At 45.0% G+C, this 20,072-nt stretch overlaps 1 protein-coding gene across 2 annotated transcripts in view; it reads left to right on the top strand.

Annotated features, from left to right (window-relative positions):
• LOC120027223 (ribosome biogenesis protein bop1-like) overlaps nucleotides 1-20,072 on the top strand; it is a 144,852-nt gene that overhangs the window by 14,658 nt on the left and 110,122 nt on the right. Inside the window, exon 3 of one of the 2 annotated variants that reach the window (XM_038972118.1) lies at nucleotides 5,544-5,702. In XM_038972118.1, coding sequence (XP_038828046.1) covers nucleotides 5,544-5,702 — 159 coding nt within the window. Of the gene's footprint in view, nucleotides 1-5,540; nucleotides 5,703-20,072 lie in introns of both variants that reach the window. The other variant, XM_038972117.1, reaches the window with a different exon arrangement.

Genomic DNA, 20,072 nt, shown 5'->3' with positions numbered 1-20,072 from the left:
TTTGAGATTTTCTTTGTTGATTTTCTTATTTTATTTGCAATATATAAAAATATCATCAGTAATGAAATGTGTAAGGTACACATTGGCTATACATTGTGTGTGTGATATTTTTTAAATTTATTTTATATAAACATGGAATGGAACAGCACTTCACCTGTACTCTATGTAATACATCTGTTTATTTTACGTGTTGATACAGGGCTTATACGTGAAAGTATTCTTACTAAAACAATTTTTTCCCCCACAGTGGCAGTGTTTCTGATTTTGCGCCACCAATGTCTAGGTGTCCATCCCCCTCTGAAGCTTGTTCATCTAGCCGGACCCCTGCTGTCTCTGGCTCCACACCTACCCTGCCATCTAGAGATTTGAAGTCAGTGACAAAGAAGCGGAGGTGGGGAAGACAGAAACATGCAGACAGAGGGCTAGAGGGTCGTTGGCACTCTGTGTTGGAAGATGATGTGGAACCAATTCCACCAGTTTTTAGACCAAAAGGGCAGCCAGGACCTCAACTAGACATGACTGCAATGTACAGCCCCCTTCAACCTTTTCAACTGTTTTTTTGCTGTGAAGGACTACTACAAGGGCATGGGAGGTGTGGACCTGTCAGATGCACTGATAGGATACTACAATGTTCTCCACAAGACCATGAAATGGTACAAGACATTTGTCTATCATTTCATTGACATTGCTGTGGTGAATTCCTTCATCCTCCAGAAGGAAACGGCCAAGAGCTGTGGACAGCCCCCCATCTCACAGCTAGCCTTCAGGGAGCTGCTCATCCAGGAGCTTTCTAGCTACAGCAAGTCCACTGTAGCACCTTCTGTCCCCTCTACCTCTGTCCCTTTTGCTCCAACCAGTGGTGTTCATGAATGTGCCTCAGGGAAAAAAGGGCACAGTAGGGAGACGTCGTTATGCCCTTTGTCACAGGAAATGCCCCATCACCTGCACCACCTGTTCAGTAAGCCTCTGCTTTACCATGGCACCAGCACCACCACACTGCACACGAGGACAAAGATTGTACGTTTTGGAGAAATGTCCTCTGGTCTGATGATACAAAAATAGAACTGTTTGGCCATAATGACCATCGTTATGTTTGGAGGAAAAGGGGGAGGCTTGCAAGCCGAAGAACACCATCCCAACTGTGAAGCACGGGGTGGCATTATCATGTTGTGGGGTGCTTTGCTGCAGGAGGGGCTTGTGCACGTCACAAAATAGGTGAAATTAGGAGGTGGGAAAATTATGTGGATATATTGAAGCAACATCTCAAGACATCAGTCAGGAAGGTAAAGCTTGGTCGCAAATGGGTCTTCCAAATGGACAATGGCCCCAAGCATACTTCCAAAGTTGTGGCAAAATGGATAAGGACAACAAAGTCAAGGTATTGGAGTGATCATCACAAAGCCCTGACCTCAGTCCCATAGAAAGTTTGTGTGCATAAATTAAAAAGCATGTGCGAGCAAGAAAACCTGACTGTTACACCAACTATGTCAGGAGGAATGTGCCAAAATTTACCCAACTTATTGTGGGAAGCTTGTGGAAGGCTACCCAAAACGTTTGACCCAAGTTAAACAATTTAAAGGCAATGGTACCAAATACTAATTGAGTGTATGTAAACTTCTGACCCACTGGGAATGTAATGGAAAAAAAATTGAGCTGAAATAAATGATTCTCTCTACTATTATTCTGACATTTCACATTCTTAAAATAAAGTGGTGATCCTAACTGACCTAAAACAGGAAATATTTACTGGGATTAAATGTCAGAAATTGCGAGAAAAAAAATAGAGTTTAGACAAATACATTTAAGGTGTATGTAAACTTCCGACTTCAACTGTAACTTTATTCATTCACATGGTGGGGTAGCAAAAAATGTTTGATTTAAAAAAAATAGGGTCGCTGGCCAAAAACATTTGGGAAGCCCTGTTGTAAGGCAAAATGTCATCTTAATAAATAACTTTTGTTCTTGCAGTAAGAATTTTTTTCAAAGGCATTTTCACCGCTTGTCATTATAACCAACTCACGTGTGTATGTCTACAACTCTAGATGAGTAATACACTGGATGAAATAACCATCAGCTTGTGTGGATTTCAAACTTGCTTACTCTTTACTACCCCCTAGTGCAAGTTGTATATACTACGTGCTTTTGAATCAAACAGGAACAGGCAAATATATTTTCTATCGGTCCTACTATCTTCTCTTACCAGTCTACCGTAAAGCCTACATCTGCCTTTAAAACAAAACATTTATGTAACCTTTTATTTAACCAGGCAAGTCAATTTAAGAGCAAATTCTTAGTTACAATGACAGCCTGTCAAAAGGCCTCTTGTGGGGACGGGCTGGGATTATCTACCCATGTACCATCTACCCTCCTTCTCACTCCATCTTCAGAAAGTCCAGACTCCTCTGTCAGAAGTGGTTTGCACATAAGAATGGAGCCACTGTGACTATGGGAGGAGAACGGGATGGGGTTAATAGGTAGGTCCAAGTGTCTGGGACTGGTGGAATAGTTGCTATATCAGTTAACTATTCTGTCTGGTGTGCTCAAAATTCCCTAGCTGTCATGCAAGGTGGGTGGGAATGACTTGATTTTATTACGTTAGCTTATCCTCCGGTCAGCTTCATTGTCTCTCAATGTAGAATTGAAACTGGTCGCACATGTAAGATTATTTATTTTTATTGCTGCCATGCAGATTCCTGCATCACTCAACCCAAAGACTGATCTTGGTTTTTATTTTGTCAAGTGTGCAGTCCTTCAAGTAAATGTGACCATGCCAAAATACGGAGACATAAACTTCTTGGGAGAGGAGGACAAGAAAAGGTTCAACTTTGTAAAATATTTTTTTAATTGTGTGTTTATATTATTGCAAAGGCACACTGGAACAAATGTGAAACCTTGAAACCATTGTCTGGAACTGCTGTGGTCTGGTAATGGAGGGGGGGTTGGATGCATTGTTCCCCACTCCAGCTTTTTAATCCATCCAGGCCCTGACTGAGACCCTGTGGTTTTCTTTTCTTCCACTCTTCCCCCTGTTCCTGGACTCTTGTGATTTAAGGATCTGGGCCTTCAGCACACCAGGCAGAAGTTAATGTGGCTGCTGGAGGCTTTATGGTCCCTGGGAGAGTCCCCTGGTGCAGCGGTCGGACGCGGCCAGCTCACTCTGATCCGGCCAGCTCTACTGTCGGCCGGCCGCTCGGTCCGCGCTCTCGGCGTGTGAGTGGGTGTGAGATGGAGATGAAATGGGGTCAGGGTGGAGGAAGGGGGAGATTAAGACTAGGGGGGGGCTCATCTTACAGTAACCAGGAAGGATTTGCTCCTCATGCACCCACGCAGGAGCTCTGGTCTGCAGATGCGTCTGGGCCACTTCCACCAAGGGTGACACGCATGTCTCCTCCAGCCGTTAAATGTTTGGAGAGGCGGAGGGCTGTGAGGGCAGGGATCAAATTGAGGGTACACTGGGCGGAATGGTATCCCCTTAACAAAAAGGACAAGCACATCCCCATCACTTGATTTTGTCCATGAATACACTTACCACTCTTCCCTGCTAACACAACTCCCACCCCTGTTACCTTTTGACAATTTTCCCTGGGCTCTGTGTGAGGGTTGTGTACCAGAGAAGTTCACTCCAGGATGACCCCTCTCTCTGGTTGGAGGTGCTGCAGCAGGCAAAGCCAGGGACAGGGAGCCTAGGTGGGCTTATCGTTTGGGTTTTGCTCCCAATTAAATGGAAGTGTGAACGGCCCAGCGAATGCCTTCTGACGGATTCATTCAGGCTTCACCCTATAACTCAGATTTTAGTTTCACAGTGATTTCAGAGGAAACAGTGCGGTAATGGGGAACCTGGGGCCCGCCTGCGTCCGCCTCGGAGCGGAACCCATTGCTGGGAGCCAACAGACGTTAAAAACAAGTTGTTGGCCAATGTGTGGAGGCTGACAGAGTGTGTCTGAGCGCCTGTGTGTTGGCGTAGACGTGGGTGTGTGAATGTGCTCAGAACAGAAGGCCCTCAGGAGATTTGAGCCAGAGATTATGAATTTGACCGATTTATCAATAACGCTATGGTAAGCTGACACATTTTGGGTGTCAAGATGTTACTACTTGGAGAATTTGTGGCATTACTTATGGGGCAACCGAATGGTCCTTGCCTTTTAGCTTCTTCTCCTGACTGACCCCGTGCAGTGCCTTCCCGTCCTCAGCCTCTCTCCTGACTGACCCCGTGAAGTGCCTTCCCGTCCTCAGCCTCTCTCCTGACTGACCCCATGCAGTGCTTTCCCGTCCTCAGCTGCTCTCTCCCACACTTCATCCTCGTCAGCGGTTGTGGTCAAATGGGCTCCGGACCAGGCTCAGCTGGAAGTCCAGTCCGCTGCTGGTTTTCAAGCTGCGTGATCCACTCTGCGAGCCTTTCTCTTTTGGCTGTTCCGTCGTACATCATCTGGACAAGTAATCTGTTGTGGGCTCTCGCTCTCTCTCCCTTCGGTCGCTCTCTTTTTCTCTCCATCTCTCCCTCCACTCCTGCCCCACAACACTCCCCATCCCTGTTATAGTAAACAGATTGGCCTGGTCATCCCTCCCCCACAGACTTTTAGTGTAGTGAGGAAGCCTTACTCTTCCATCTAGTGTTTTTAAAATAATATTTACGTTTTGGCTTCTGTGTTGTGGAGTAAACAAGCTTCCGTTTTGGCTTTCCTAAACTGCCACCTCTGCAAACCCCAGTTTACCTTGTTTGTTCAGTTCAGGGGGAGGCTACAGCACAGAACTCTGGTCTGACTGGAGTCTCCTGGGCGGCGAAAGTCATTCAGTATTAAAACTGGGCCCAGTCAGCTCTGTCTTGATGGGGATTTAACTAGGCATCAGGGAGGAAGTGTTTCACTTAGAGCTGCATGCCAAAAGATACCGGGACACACAGGAGGCATAAATCATAGCAGGTTACTCACCTGCCCGTCTCTGCCTCTAGGGGGATGAGCATGCAGCCTCAAAGAACTTCTCTTCCTCCCTCCATCCATCCCTGCCTCCCTTGTTTCCCTCTATCCCCTGGTTCCCGTAAAGAGAGCTTTTGACGGCTCTGCCTCTGTGACTGATGGCTCACAGTAAAGCACGTCCAGTGGTGGGTCCTTGCAGCCTTTTATCCTCACCGCCCTTCCACTCACACAGGATGTGCCGTTCTGGTGCCTGCTCCTCTGTGGAGTGTGTGTGTGTTATGCAGAGGAAGCTGTGTACTGAATGCAATAAATAAATAAATGGGAATCCTAAAAGAAACTGTCACTGTGCCATATAGGACATAAAACGATCAATCGTCCTTTCAAGCCGGCGACAAGTTTTATTTCCTAAACAGCTTTTATTTTACTTAAAGGTCAAAGTTGATTGGCTGTCACATCAGTTTTATAACCGCTTAGATAATTAGAAGGATGTTATTTTAACATCCGCAAGGTTCTTTACCTTTTTTTGCCGACCATTAAAAATGTACCAGAACTTGAACACATGCAGATCAACATGTTGTGAACAGTGTTCTCTAATATAAATTCCTTGGTGTCTTGTTTTCATATTAGCAGCAAGGCAAAAAAACTGCATCAAAGGAGACGAGGAAGATGAAGAAAGGCAAGGGAGGCGCCATTGATGGCAGAGGAGAGAAGGGACTGACCACCACCTTCCAGGGATTGGCCACCGCCCAGCAGGGGGACGAGTATGAACACGACACCTCCGATGAAGAGGTAAGGTTTAACGTCAGTCGACTCGATACCCAATCATAGAAATGCTGCTGAGACAAACCTACATTGTTTTCTTCCAGTGGGCAGTCTTGTCATTTGACTAGTCATTTGACTAGCACTTCTTTTAGATTTATTTGGATGCCTAACAAATTGGGGATTTAGCATGGAAATAAGATTTACACATCAAGGGCATGATGTGCTGTTCCTTACCTACCCAGTCCAGAGTTAGTTGGGAGGTTGGCGTAATGTGCTTTATCAGAACCCTCATATGTATTAATTGTTTGTATGACTATTTGGTCCATGAAATGTGAACAGCTACATATCCACCAGTCAGAATACACACACATTTTCTATTAGACTATTCATGGGTTCCACGTTACGTCACAATATTGTTTTAAACCTTTGTTTTAGGACTGATGCTCTGAACATTCTACTAAATGCATCCTCATTGGGGGCTGATGAATTGGTCTAAAGTTTATTACTGTGGCTTCTAAAGAAGGCAAATAATTGTAATTTTGATGTTTTCAGATTGACTTTAGATGCAGTATAACTTTAGCTAGCTAAGATTGAGAGGAGACTTTCAGATTTTAGCTGGCTAATGTTAGCATTGCTAGCTATTTTTGACAAACTTTTCTTGCCATTGTTATTTATCTAAGGTACATTTCACAACGTGATGATGATGGAAAAGTTGTTTCCTACTACATATGTGCCAACTTTAGCAATGACATCGTATTCCCAAGCCCTTATAGTATGAGTCAATCGCCCCCGTTCTACTTTTGAGCATCAATATGGCTGCGGCGCGTTGATAACAATGACAAAGACGTGACCAAGTGACGGAGGTGCAAGTCATGAATACTCCAGCAATAAGCAGCCCCCTGAGACTCTAACAGAATGCAAAAGAACTAGGGGTAAATGTATTGAATGAATGGGTTTAGCAGATTGTAGTGAAACATGCACACTAACCACCATACATTGTTGTAGCTACAGTACAAGGGTACACTCCTGCTATAGTGTTTCCCTATTACACTGCTGTTCTGTTCCCTGCAGTCTGGTGAACATGTTCTCCAGTCTGTAGACAGTCAGAGACACTAAACAGATTGGCTTTCACTCGCTCCTCATAAACGGGTTGAAATAGCAGACACACGGTGCTTTTATGGTGTTGCTGTTCAAGTCCGCTCAGAAGCAGCGAATGATGTAGTCGTGTGCTTCATGCCACCGTAACTAAGCAGGAGATCTGAAGGATGGAGAGGTTGTTTTTTGGGGGGTTATTGGCATGTTGGTCTATTAAAGCATTATTTTTGTACTCTGCTATTTAATTTACGGGGTCCATTGAGATGTGTTGAACCCTGCTGCCCTGTGGTTTAGATATTTTGCCAGGCCATACAACCTAGAAACCGTCAGCCATCCAAAACTGATTTTGGCAATTGGCTCTGGGATGAGAAATGTGTTGTAGCTAGTGAAGGGCCGTATTGTTCTTGGGAAGGGATTTGCTTTTAAAAGAGAGGGAGGTGGGTTAAATGCCCTGTGAAATAATATAGTACACAACTGGAATCTTAACTGCTTACTTTATTTAGTTTATAAAGAGACTGCAGCAGAACTTTGAAGAGCTAAGGGAGTTTAAGAGACCAGTGGCGTGTTTAAACAGAAGAGTTTTAGATTCAAGTCACTTCCTCCATAGTGTTGGGCATCCATGTGTGAGAGCAGGAGCCCACAGGTGTCTATGGTGGTTCTATGACTCAGGGGTCAGAGAGAGGTAGCGCTAGATATTATCACGGTACTTAGGTGCCGATACGATATGTTCCAAGCATATTTTTCACCATACGTCTGATGCAGAGGGACAAGAGAGTCATGTTGTTACGAACAATGAGGAAAATTGTGAGGAGTCAGGCGCAGAGAGCAAAGATATGGGGAAAAACCACTCTTTAATGTCCAACCAGAAGAACAACTGGTAACGTCAAAACATTGGCGTAATAATCCACTTGAATAAAGTACACACTGGAAAAATAATCCAGACTGTGGAAAACCCCAAATAAAACGAACAACCTCATACAAAACAGAAAGACAAGCCCGCACAAACAGAAGCGGGCTAAACGAACTTAAATAGCACCACCCTAACAACCAAACAATAAACAGGTGAAAACAATTAGACAAAACCAAACGAAAAGGAAAAAGGGATCGGTGGCAGCTAGTAGACCGGCGACTACGACCGCCGAGCGCCACTCGAACAGGAAGGGAAGCCACCTTCGGTAATACTCGTTACACATGTGAAAACGAGTTTTGATCAGTCGTTGAAATGAAAGTGCTGAAAACTAACTAGCTCACTATTTAAACAGAAGATTGAGAACAAGCTACAAAGGAAAAATACTGGAGTTTTGGTGCAGGTACAGCTGACTAATATTACTAAAGTAATATTGCGATATATCGTCAACAATAATATCCTGATATGTAACTGTATCGATTTTATAAACTCAGCAAAAAAATAAAAGTCCTCTCACTGTCAACTGCGTTTATTTTCAGCAAACGTAACGTGTAAATATTTGTATGAACATAACAAGATTCAACAACTGAGACATACACTGAACAAGTACCACAAACGTGTGACTAACAGAAATTGAATAATGTGTCCCTGAACAAAGGGGGGGGGGGTCAATTTTTTTTACATTCAGTATCTGGTGTGGCCACCAGCTGCATTAAGTACTGCAGTGCATCTCCTCCTCATGGACAGCACCAGATTTGCCAGTTCTTGCTGTGAGATGTTACCCCACTCTTCCACCAAGGCACCTGCAAGTTCCCGGACATTTCTGGGGGGAATGGCCCTAGCCCTCACCCTCCGATCCAACAGGTCCCAGACGTGCTCAATGGGATTGCGATCCGGGCTCTTCGCTGGCCATGGCAGAACACTGACATTCCTGTCTTGCAGGAAATCACGCACAGAACAAGCAGTATGGCTGGTGGCATTGTCATGCTGGAGGGTCATGTCAGGATGAGCCTGCAGGAAGGGTACCGCATGAGGGAGGAGGATGTCTCCCCTGTAATGCACAGCGTTGAGATTGCCTGCAATGACATTAAGCTCAGTCCGATGATGCTGTGACACACCGCCCCAGACCATGATGGACCCTCCACCTCCAAATTGATCCCGCTCCAGAGTACAGGCCTCGGTGTAATGTTCAGTACTTTGACGATAAACGTGAATCCGACCATCACCCCTGGTGAGACAAAACCGCGACTCGTCAGTGAAGAGCACTTTTTGCCAGTCCTGTCTGGTCCAGCAACGGTGGGTTTGTGCCCATAGGCGACATTGTTGCCGGTGATGTCTGGTGAGGACCTGCCTTACAACAGGCCTACAAACCCCCATTCCAGCCTCTCTCAGCCTATTGCGGACAGTCTGAGCACTGATGGGGGGATTGTGCGTTCCTGGTGTAACTCGGGCAGTTCTTGTTGCCATCCTGTACCTGACACAAACAACAACACAAGAGTTACACATGGAATAAACAAACATACAGTCAATAATACAATAGAGAAAGTCTATATACAGTGTGTGTAAATTAGGTAGGATAAGGGGGGTGAGGCAATTAATAGGCCATAGTGGCGAAATTATTACAGTGTGGCAAATTTAAACACTGGGGTGATAGATGTGCAGAAGATGAGTGTACAAGTAGCGATACTGGGGTGCAAAGGAGTAAAATAAAAAACAATATGGTGATGAGGTAGTTGGATGGGCTATTTACAGATTGGCTATGTACAGGTGCAGTGATCTGTGAGCTGCTGACAGCTGGTGCTTAAAGCTAGTGAGGGAGATATGAGTCTCCAGCTTCAGTGATTTTTGCAGTTCGTTCCAGTCATTGGCAGCAGAGAACTGGAAGGATAGGCGGCCGAAAGAGGAATTGGCTTTGGAGGTGACCAGTGAAATATACCTGCTGTTGTGTGTTCTGCGCGTGGGTGCTGCTATGGTGACCAGTGAACTGAGTTAAGGCTGGGTTTTACCTAGCAACGACTTATAGATAACCTGGAGCCAGTGAGTTTGGCGACGGATATGAAGTGAGGACCAGCCAACGAGAGCATACAGGTCGCAGTGGTGGGTAGTATATGGGGCTTTGGTGACAAAACGGATGGCACTGTGATAGACTGCAACCAATTTGCTGAGTAGAGTGTTGGAGGCTATTTTGTAAATGACCTCGCCGAAGTCAAGGATTGGTAGGATAGTCAGTTTTTACGAGGGTATGTTTGGCAGCATGAGTGAAGGATGCTTTGTTGCGAAATAGGAAGCCGATTCTCGATTTAATTTTGGATTGGAGATGTTTAATGTGAGTCTGGAAGGAGAGTTTACAGTCTAACCAGACACCTAGGTATTTGTAGCTGTCCACATATTCTAAGTCCGAACCGTCCAGAGTAGTGATGCTGGACGGGTGGGTAGGTGTGGGCAGCAATCGGTTGAAGAGCATGCATTTAGTTTTGCTTGCATTTAAAAGCAGTTGGAGGCCACGGAAGGAGAGTTGTATGGCATTGAAGCTCGTCTGGAGGTTAGTCAGCTTCTTCGGGATAGGGGGCGGTTTTTTGAGGTACGGATGAAAAGCGTGCCCAAAGTAAATTGCCTGCTACTCAGGCCCAGAAGCTAGGATATGCATATAATTGGTAGATTTGGATAGAAAACACTAAAGTTTGTAAAACTGTTAAATTAATGTCTGTGAGTATACGGAACTGAAATGGCAGGCGAAACCCCGAGGAAAAATCTCCCCCCCCAAAAAATTTTCATCCTACCACTGGCTGGCACTTTTATAATAGGGTGAAATCGTGCCCGATTGCAGTTCCTAGGGCTTCCACTAGATGTCAACAGCCTTTCGAAAGAGTTTCAGGCTGGTTTTTGGAAAAATGAGCCAGAAATTGTAGTTTTTCTAGGTGGCTCTCATTTTGGCTGTAGTGTTTCCAAGCGCGTGAATGAGAGCGCGTTCTTTAGTATTTTTCTCCAGTAACGACTAATGATTCTCCCTCTTAAATTTGATCGTTTATTTGCGTATTAGGGTACCTAAGTATTGATTATAAATGTTGATTGACTTGTTTGGATGAGCTTATTGGTAACGTTTGGGATTCATTTTGTATGCATTTTGAAGGAGGGAAAACGAGTGGATTATTGACTGAAGCGCGCCAGCTAAACTGAGATTTTATGGCTATAAAAGAATTTATCGAACAAAAGGACCATTTGTAATGTAACTGGGACCTATTGGAGTGCCAACAGAAGAAGATCTTCAAAGGTAAGGCTTATATTATATCGCTATTTCTGACTTTCGTGTCACAACTCCCTGGTTGAAAATGATTTGTAATGCATTTGTGTGCTGGGCGCTGTACCCAGATAATCTCATAGTTTGCTTTCGCCGTAAAGCCTTTTTGAAATCTGACACGGCGGCTGGATTAACAACAAGTTAAGCTTTATTTTGATGTATTGCACTTGTGATTTCATGCAAGTTTAATATTTATAGTAATTTGAATTTGGCGCTCTGCAATTTCACCGGATGTTGGCCAGGTGGGATGGTAGCGTCCCACTGATCCGCAAGAAGTTAAGTGTCCAAAGAATGGCCAGAAGTATACAGAATTGTGTCGTCTGCGTAGAGGTGGATCAGAGAATCACCAGCAGCAAGAGCAACATCAACGATGTATACAGAGAAAAGAGTCGACCCGAGGATTGAACCCTGTGGCACCCCCATAGAGACTGCCAAAGGTCCGGACAACAGGCCCTCCGATTTGACACACTGAACTCTGTCAGAGAAGTAGTTGGTGAACCAGGCTAGGCAGTCATTTGAGAAACCAAGGCTGTTGAGACTGCCGATAAGAATATGGTGGTTGACAGAGTCGAAGGCCTTGGCCAGGTCGATGAATACAGCTGCACAGTATTTTCTCTTATCGATGGCGGTTATGATATCGGTTAGTACCTTGAGCGTGGCTGAGGTGCACCCATGACCAGCTCGTAAACCAGATTGCATAGTGGAGAAGGTACGGTGGGATTTGAAATGGTCGATGATATGTTTGTTAACTTGGCTTTCAAAGACCTTAGAAAGGCAGGGTAGGATAGATATAGGTCTGTAGCAGCTTGAGTCTAGAGTGTCTCCCCCTTAGAAGAGGTGGGATGACCGCGGCAGCCTTCCAATCTTTGGGGATCTCAGACGATACGAAAGAAGTTGAACAAGCTAGTAATAGGGGTTGCAACAATTTCAGCTGATAATTTTAGAAAGAGAGGGTCCAGATTGTCTAGCCCTGCTGATTTGTAGGGGTCCAGATTTTGCAGCTTTTTCAGAACATCAGCTATCTGGATTTGGGTGAAGGAGAAATGTGGTAGCCTTGGTCAAGTTGCAGTGAGGGGTGCAGGGCTGTTGACTGGGGTCGGGTTAGCCAGGTGGAAAGCATGGCCAGCCGTAGAAAAATGCTTATTGATGGAATGAGGTCAATATCCTTCCAGGATACCCGGGCCAGGTCGATTAGATAGGCCTGCTCTCTGAAGAGTTTTAGGGAGCTTTTGACAGTAATGAAGGGTGGTCGTTTGACCGCAGACCCATTACGGACGCAGGCAATGAGGCAGTGATCTCTGAGATCCTGGTTGAAGATGGCAGAGGTGTATTTGGAGGACAGGTTGGTTAGGATGATATCTATGAGGGTGCCCGTATTTACGGATTTGGGGTTGTACCTGGTGGGTTCATTGATAATTTGTGTGAGATTGAGAGCATCAAGCTTAGATTGTAGGATGGCCGGGGTGTTAAGCATGTCCCAGTTTAGGTCACAATCAATTCGCATATGTGATGTCCAGGGCACAGCTGGGGGCAGAAAGTGGTCTATAGCACGCGGCAACGGTAAGAGACTTGCTTCTGGAGAGGTGGATTTTTAAAAAGTAGAAGCTCAAATTGTTTGGGCACAGACCAGGATAGTAAGACAGAACTCTGCAAAAAAAAAAAAAAAAAAAGACAGAACTCTGCAGGCTAAGCCTGCAGTAGATTGCAACTCCGCCCCCTTTTGCAGTTTTATCTTGTCGGAAAAGGTTATAGTTAGGGATGAAAATTTCAGGATTTTTGGTGGCCTCCCTGAGCCAGGATTCAGACACGGCTAGGACATCCGGGTTGGCAGAGTGTGCTAGGGCAGTGAATAAAACAAACTTAGTGAGGATGCTTCTAATGTTAACTTCTTATGGCTGCAAGGGGCAGCATTGAGTAGCCAGTTAAATAGTGCCCATTTCAAACGGCCTCGTACTCAATTCTTGCTCATACATTATGCATATTATTATTACTATTGGATAGAAAACACTCTCTAGTTTCTAAAACCGTTTGAATTATTTCTCTGAGTGAAACAGAACTCATTCTGCAGCACTTTTCCTGACCAGGAAATGGAATGTCAGAAATCTATGCTCTGTTCAACTTCTTGCCTATACATGGGCATAAGACGTAAGAGGCTACGTACACTTCATACACCTTCCCCTGGTTGGTCAAGAGGCGGCGAGAGATTTTTTTTTGTGTTTATCTTGGTCTAAGGTGGAATAAAAGCTCTTTCTTTGACGTGACCGTCCACTTCCTGTTTCTGGAGCGCGCAAAGGGGACATGGATTTGGCTTATTTTTAGCTGTCGTTATGAACGACTAACATCTCCGTCTTAGATTTTATTTGATACATGTGACCATATCATCGTAAAGTATGTTTTTTCAATATAGTTTAATCAGATTATTGAAATTTTTTCGGGAGTTTTGCCGTGTTCCGTTCTCTGACTTTGTTTACGTTGGAGAGATCCGTGCCACTTGGCAAGTGCGCTTCCTAAATCGAGAGGGAAAATGAAGGTTCTAAATCCAAACACCGACTGTTCTGGACAAAGGACACCTTGTCCAACATTCTGATGAAAGATCAGCAAAAGTAAGAAACATTTTATGATGCTATTTCATATATCTGTCGAACTGTGTACTAGTCGTGGGCGGCCAACGTTTTGGCTACTCTAAGCTATACCGAAGCTGCATAACGTAATGAAGTTATTTTTAGAATTCTAACACGGTGATTTCATTAATAACTAATGGATCTATCATTTCCTATACAACATGTATTTTTTAGTTATGTTTATGAATAGCTATTTGGTCAGAATATGTGTGTCAGAAAAAGTGTCAGTAAAATATCCGAACGTTGTGGGAAATAGTAGCTACGTTAGCATAATGGGTAACCACTGATTTCAGCTCTAAATATGCACATTTTTGAACAAAACATAAGTGTATGTATAACCTGATGTTATAGGACTGTCATCTGAGGAAGAAGATCAAGGTTAGTCAAAAATTATATATCTTTTGCCTGTTTGTTACGATCGCTTACTTTTGCTACTGGGAAATTGCTTGTGTTTTTGGCTATTGTGGCTACGCTAATATAACGCTATATTGTGTTTTCGCTGTAAAACACTTGATAAATCGGAAATATTGTCTGGAATCACAAGATGCCTGTCTTTCAATTGCTGTACACTATGTATTTTTCAGAAATGTTTTATGATGAGTAATTAGGTATTTGACGTTGGTGTCTGTAAATATTATGGCTGCTTTCGGTGCAATTTCTGATTGTAGCTGCAATGTAAACTATGATTTATACCTGAAATATGCAAATTTGTCTAACAAAACATATGCTATACAATAAATATGTTATCAGACTGTCATCTGAAGTTTTTTCTTGGTTAGTGGCTATTTATTTCTTTATTTGGTCGAATTTGTGATAGCTACTGATGGAGTAAGAAACTGTTGGAGTAAAAAAAAAGTGGTGTCTTTTGCTAACGTGGTTAGCTAATAGATTTACATATTTTGTCTTCCCTGTAAAACATTTTAAAAATCGGACATGTTGGCTTGATTCACAAGATGTGTACCTTTCATATGCTGTATTGGACTTGTTAATGTGTGAAAGTTAAATATTTAAAAAAAATATATTTTGAATTTCGCGCCCTGCACTTTGAGCTGGCTGTTGTCATAAGTGTACCGACGTCGGGCTTGCACGCCAAACAGGTTAACATGCATGAATCCAAGGCTTTTACGGTTACAGAAGTCAACAAATGAGAGCGCCTGGGGAATGGGAGTGGAGCTAGGCACTACAGGGCCTGGATTAACCTCCACATCACCAGAGGAACATAGGATGATGAGTAGGATAAGGGTACGGCTAAAGGCTAAAAGAACTGGTCGTCTAGTACGTTCAGAACAGAGAGTAAAAGGAGCAGATTTCTGTGCTCGGTAGAATAGATTCAAGGCATAATATACAGACAAGGGTATGGTAGGATGTGAATACAGTGGGGGTAAACCTGTGCATAGGGTTAGGGTTATATCATTTAAACCAGGGGATGTCACCACGTGTGGTAGGTGGAACTAAAGTGTTTACTAAGGCCTATTGAGCAGGGATAGAGGCTCTACAGTTAAAAATTGGCAATAATTACTAAACAAAACAGCAATGGACAAGGCATATTGACTTTAGGGAGAGGCATGCATAGCCGAGTGATCATAGGAGTCCAGTGAGTGGCTTCAGGCAGCTAGCAGGCCGGGGCTAGCAAGCTAGCAGAAGGGCCTTTGAGGGACGTCACGACGGAAGAAAGTCTGTTGTGGCCCCCTCGTGCTGTTACGTCGGCAGACGGATCAGCAGGGCTCCGTGTGGTAAACCAGGCCAATTGGCAAAATAGGTATAGTGGCCAAAGAATTTGTCCGATGGGCCTCTAAAGCTAACAGTCGATGTGCTCTAGACAGCTAGCGGATGGGCATTCAGGGGACGTCGTGGCGGAGGAGCCAGTTGAGAGACCCCCTCGGGCGAATCACGTCGGTAGTACAGTCGTGATGGGTTGGTGGGGGTCCAGGCCAATCGGCAAAATAGGTATTGAAGCCCAAGGAGTGGGTGATGGACCTCTACGGCTAGCCGGGAGATTGGCCTAGCAGATGGGCCTAGCGAGGCTAGCTCCAGGCTAATTGGTTCTTGCTTCGGGACAGAGACGCTAACCAGGAGTGGCCACTCGGATAGCCGCTAGCTAGCTGCGATGATCCAGGTGGGAAAAAAAGAGAAAAGGTTCAGAGTATCCTAGGGTTTAGTGTCCTACGTTTTCATAACTGTGACCTTCATTGCCTACCATCTGTAAGCTGTTAGTGTCTTAACGACCGTTCCACAGGTGCATGTTCATTAATTGTTAATGGTTCATTGAACAAGCATGGGAAATGGTGTTTAAACCCTTTACAATGAAGATCTGTGAAGTTATTTGGATTTTTATGAATTATCTTTGAAAGACAGGGTCCTGAAAAAGGGACGTTTCTTTTTTTGCTGAGTTTATATACACTGCTCAAAAAAATAAAGGGAACACTTAAACAACACAATGTAACTCCAAGTCAATCACACTTCTGTGAAATCAAACTGTCCACTTAGGAAGCAACACTGATTGACAATAAATTTCACATGCTGTTGTGCAAATGGAATAGACAAAAGGTGGAAATTATAGGCAATTACCAAGACACCCCCAATAAAGGAATGGTTCTGCAGGTGGTGACCACAGACCACTTCTCAGTTCCTATGCTTCCTGGCTGATGTTTTGGTCACTTTTGAATGCTGGCGGTGCTTTCACTCTAGTGGTAGCATGAGACGGAGTCTACAACCCACACAAGTGGCTCAGGTAGTGCAGTTCATCCAGGATGGCACATCAATGCGAGCTGTGGCAAAAAGGTTTGCTGTGTCTGTCAGCGTAGTGTCCAGAGCATGGAGGCGCTACCAGGAGACAGGCCAGTACATCAGGAGACGTGGAGGAGGCCGTAGGAGGGCAACAACCCAGCAGCAGGACCGCTACCTCCGCCTTTGTGCAAGGAGGTGCACTGCCAGAGCCCTGCAAAATGACCTCCAGCAGGCCACAAATGTGCATGTGTCAGCATATGGTCTCACAAGGGGTCTGAGGATCTCATCTCGGTACCTAATGGCAGTCAGGCTACCTCTGGCGAGCACATGGAGGGCTGTGCGGCCCCACAAAGAAATGCCACCCCACACCATGACTGACCCACCGCCAAACCGGTCATGCTGGAGGATGTTGCAGGCAGCAGAACGTTCTCCACGGCGTCTCCAGACTCTGTCACGTCTGTCACATGTGCTCATGTGCTCAGTGTGAACCTGCTTTCATCTGTGAAGAGCACAGGGCACCAGTGGCGAATTTGCCAATCTTGGTGTTCTCTGGCAAATGCCAAACGTCCTGCACGGTGTTGGGCTGTAAGCACAACCCCCACCTGTGGACGTCGGGCCCTCATACCACCCTCATGGAGTCTGTTTCTGACCGTTTGAGCAGACACATGCCCATTTGTGGCCTGCTGGAGGTCATTTTGCAGGGCTCTGGCAGTGCACCTCCTTGCACAAAGGCGGAGGTAGCGGTCCTGCTGCTGGGTTGTTGCCCTCCTACGGCCTCCTCCACGTCTCCTGATGTACTGGCCTGTCTCCTGGTAGCGCCTCCATGCTCTGGACACTACGCTGACAGACACAGCAAACCTTTTCGCCACAGCTCGCATTGACGTGCCATCCTGGATGAGCTGCACTACCTGAGCCACTTGTGTGGGTTGTAGACTCCGTCTCATGCTACCACTAGAGTGAGAGCACCGCCAGCATTCAAAAGTGACCAAAACATCAGCTAGGAAGCATAGGAACTGAGAAGTGGTCTGTGGTCACCACCTGCAGAACCATTCCTTTATTGGGGGTGTCTTGCTAATTGCCTATAATTTCCACCTTTTGTCTATTCCATCTGCACAACAGCATGTGAAATTTATTGTCAATCAGTGTTGCTTCCTAAGTGGACAGTTTGATTTCACAGAAGTGTGATTGACTTGGAGTTACATTGTGTTGTTTAAGTGTTCCCTTTATTTTTTTGAGCAGTGTATATTTTTCCATCACTACAGCAATAGTTCTCGACATATTGTGGCACACTGTGGCACACCTTGATTGGATAAAAAAAACTCTGCGGCACACCAGAAATGTCCCTATTAATTTATTTTGTGTTAATGACCTCCATCTCATCTGATACATACTGCAAATCATCTATCTGTGACAAACATTTTTTAAATAGATTCATTAGGGTTTATTTGAACTATTTTTCATAATTCCTTACTCATGATGATTTATTTGTGTTCCCCTATAAGACCGTCCTGTGAATCTGCGCTAGACAGAAAAAATGTAGCTCTGGTTAAATGGGTCTTTACTTTTGAATGATTTGGGCTATAGACAAGCGGTATAGACAAGCGGTTTTCCGCATTCTAAAGGTGCAACCACAGACACAAAGACATGCTCCATTTGTTTCTAATAAGGCAGAGGCTGTGGCAGAGCTAAGCCTAACAAGACTTGCCTGTGCTAATGATTCTCACAGCAAGGTAAAATTGAACAATTGATTTTGCTTGTGATGTCCCAACTCCAATGATGCAAATGTAACGACAGCCTGAGCGCATTAGACTTGAAACAACGATACATGTTGCTTGGGCCTCAGGAGACGGCAGCGAGAGCACGCCCCCATCCATATCGCCGGGGCCGCAGTGAGGGGGCAAAAAGCTTCAACTTCTTTGACGTGTATGTCACTGACAACCTGAAATGTTCCATCTAGGAGGCTGAAGAAATTTGGCTTGGCCGCTAAGACCCTCGCAAACTACAGATGCACCATTCAGAGTATCCTGTCGGGCTGTATCACCGCCTGGGATGGCAATTGCACCGTCCGCAACCACAGGGCCCTCCAGGACATCTACAGCACCCGGTGTCACAGGAAGGCCAAGAAGATCATCAAGGACCTCAGCCACCTGAGCCACGGCCTGTTCACCCCGCTGTCATCCAGAAGGCAGAGACTGTACAGGTGCATCAAAGCTGGGACCGAAAGACTGAGAAACAGCTTCTTTCTCCAGGCCTTCAGACTGTTAAATAGTCACCACTAGCCAGGCTCTGCCCAGTACCCTGCCCTGACCTTAGTCACTGTTACCACCCGGTACTCTACCCTGCACCTTAGAGACTTCTGCCCTATGTACATAGTCATTGAACACTGGTCACTAATAATGTTTACATACTTCATATGTGTATATACTGTATTCTAGTCAAGGCTCACATTATAACTACTGTTATATGCACCATTTCTGTTAATATACTGTCTATACACACCATCATATATACGCTGAGTGTACAAAACATTATGAACATCTTCCTAATATTGAGTTGCACCCCCTTTTGCCCTCTGTCTCAATTCATTGAGCATTAACTCTACAATGTGTCAAAAGCGTTCCACAGGGATGCTGGCCCATGTTGACTCCAATGCTTCCCACAGTTGTGTCAAGTTGGCAGGATGTCCTTTGAGTGCTGGAACATTCTTGATACACACATGAAACTGATGAGCATGAAAACCCCAGCAGCGTTGAAGTTCTTGACACAAACCGGTGCGCCTGGCTCCTGCTAACACCCTGTTCAAAGACACTTCAATTTTCAATTTTGTCTTGCCCATTCACCCTCTGAATTGCACACATACACAATCCATGTCTCAAGGCTTAAAAATCATTATTATTATTACATTTTACATTACATTTTAGTCATTTAGCAGACGCTCTTATCCAGAGCGACTTACAGTAGAGTGCATACATTTTTATTACATTTTTACATACTGAGACAAGGATATCCCTACCGGCCAAACCCTCCCTAACCCGGACGACGCTATGCCAATTGTGCGTCGCCCCACGGACCTCCCGGTTGCGGCCGGTTGCGGCCGGCTGCGACAGAGCCTGGGCGCGAACCCAGCCCAGCCTGGGCGCGAACCCAGAGACTCTGGTGGCGCAGCTAGCACTGCGATGCAGTGCCCTAGACCACTGCGCCACCCGGGAGGCCGGGTGGCGCGTATTATTACTTCATCTACACTGATTGAAGTGGGTTTGTCTGTCACGGAAAGAGCAGGTGTTCTTATGTTTTGTACGCTCTGTATATTTATGTTCTGGACATTTCTCGTTCTTAATTCCTTTTATATATGTTTTTTTTTTTAGGTTTGTTTGTTTTGTATTGTTGGGTATTGCTGCACTGTTGGTGCAAGAACCATAGGCATTTCAACATAGGCTATTATCAGAGCGGCACTGGTGCTTCAAGTTCAAATTCCATTCGCATTCCACAGGTCACATTTTAAAAATGAGTGGTCCAAAGACTTATCATGATAGAGGAAAATTTCCTCTGCAAAGCTGTGAGTTCCTCAAGGCACTCTGGTTGAAAACCACTGCACTAAAGAATAGGATAGGTAAAAAGGAAAGGGAGGTGTGGGATGTAGGGAGGAGGGTGAAACGAGGGATGTCTAGTAGAGAGACTGATGGGTAGAGGGATGGAAGGAACAGGAGAGGAAGGTAAGAGGTGTTCCAGAGAGCATCTCACACTGAGGG

This window comes from Salvelinus namaycush, chromosome 32, assembly GCF_016432855.1.
Source record: "Salvelinus namaycush isolate Seneca chromosome 32, SaNama_1.0, whole genome shotgun sequence".
In the NCBI taxonomy this organism is placed as follows: Eukaryota; Metazoa; Chordata; class Actinopteri; order Salmoniformes; family Salmonidae; genus Salvelinus; species Salvelinus namaycush.
This window is presented reverse-complemented; position numbering and strand designations above follow the sequence as displayed.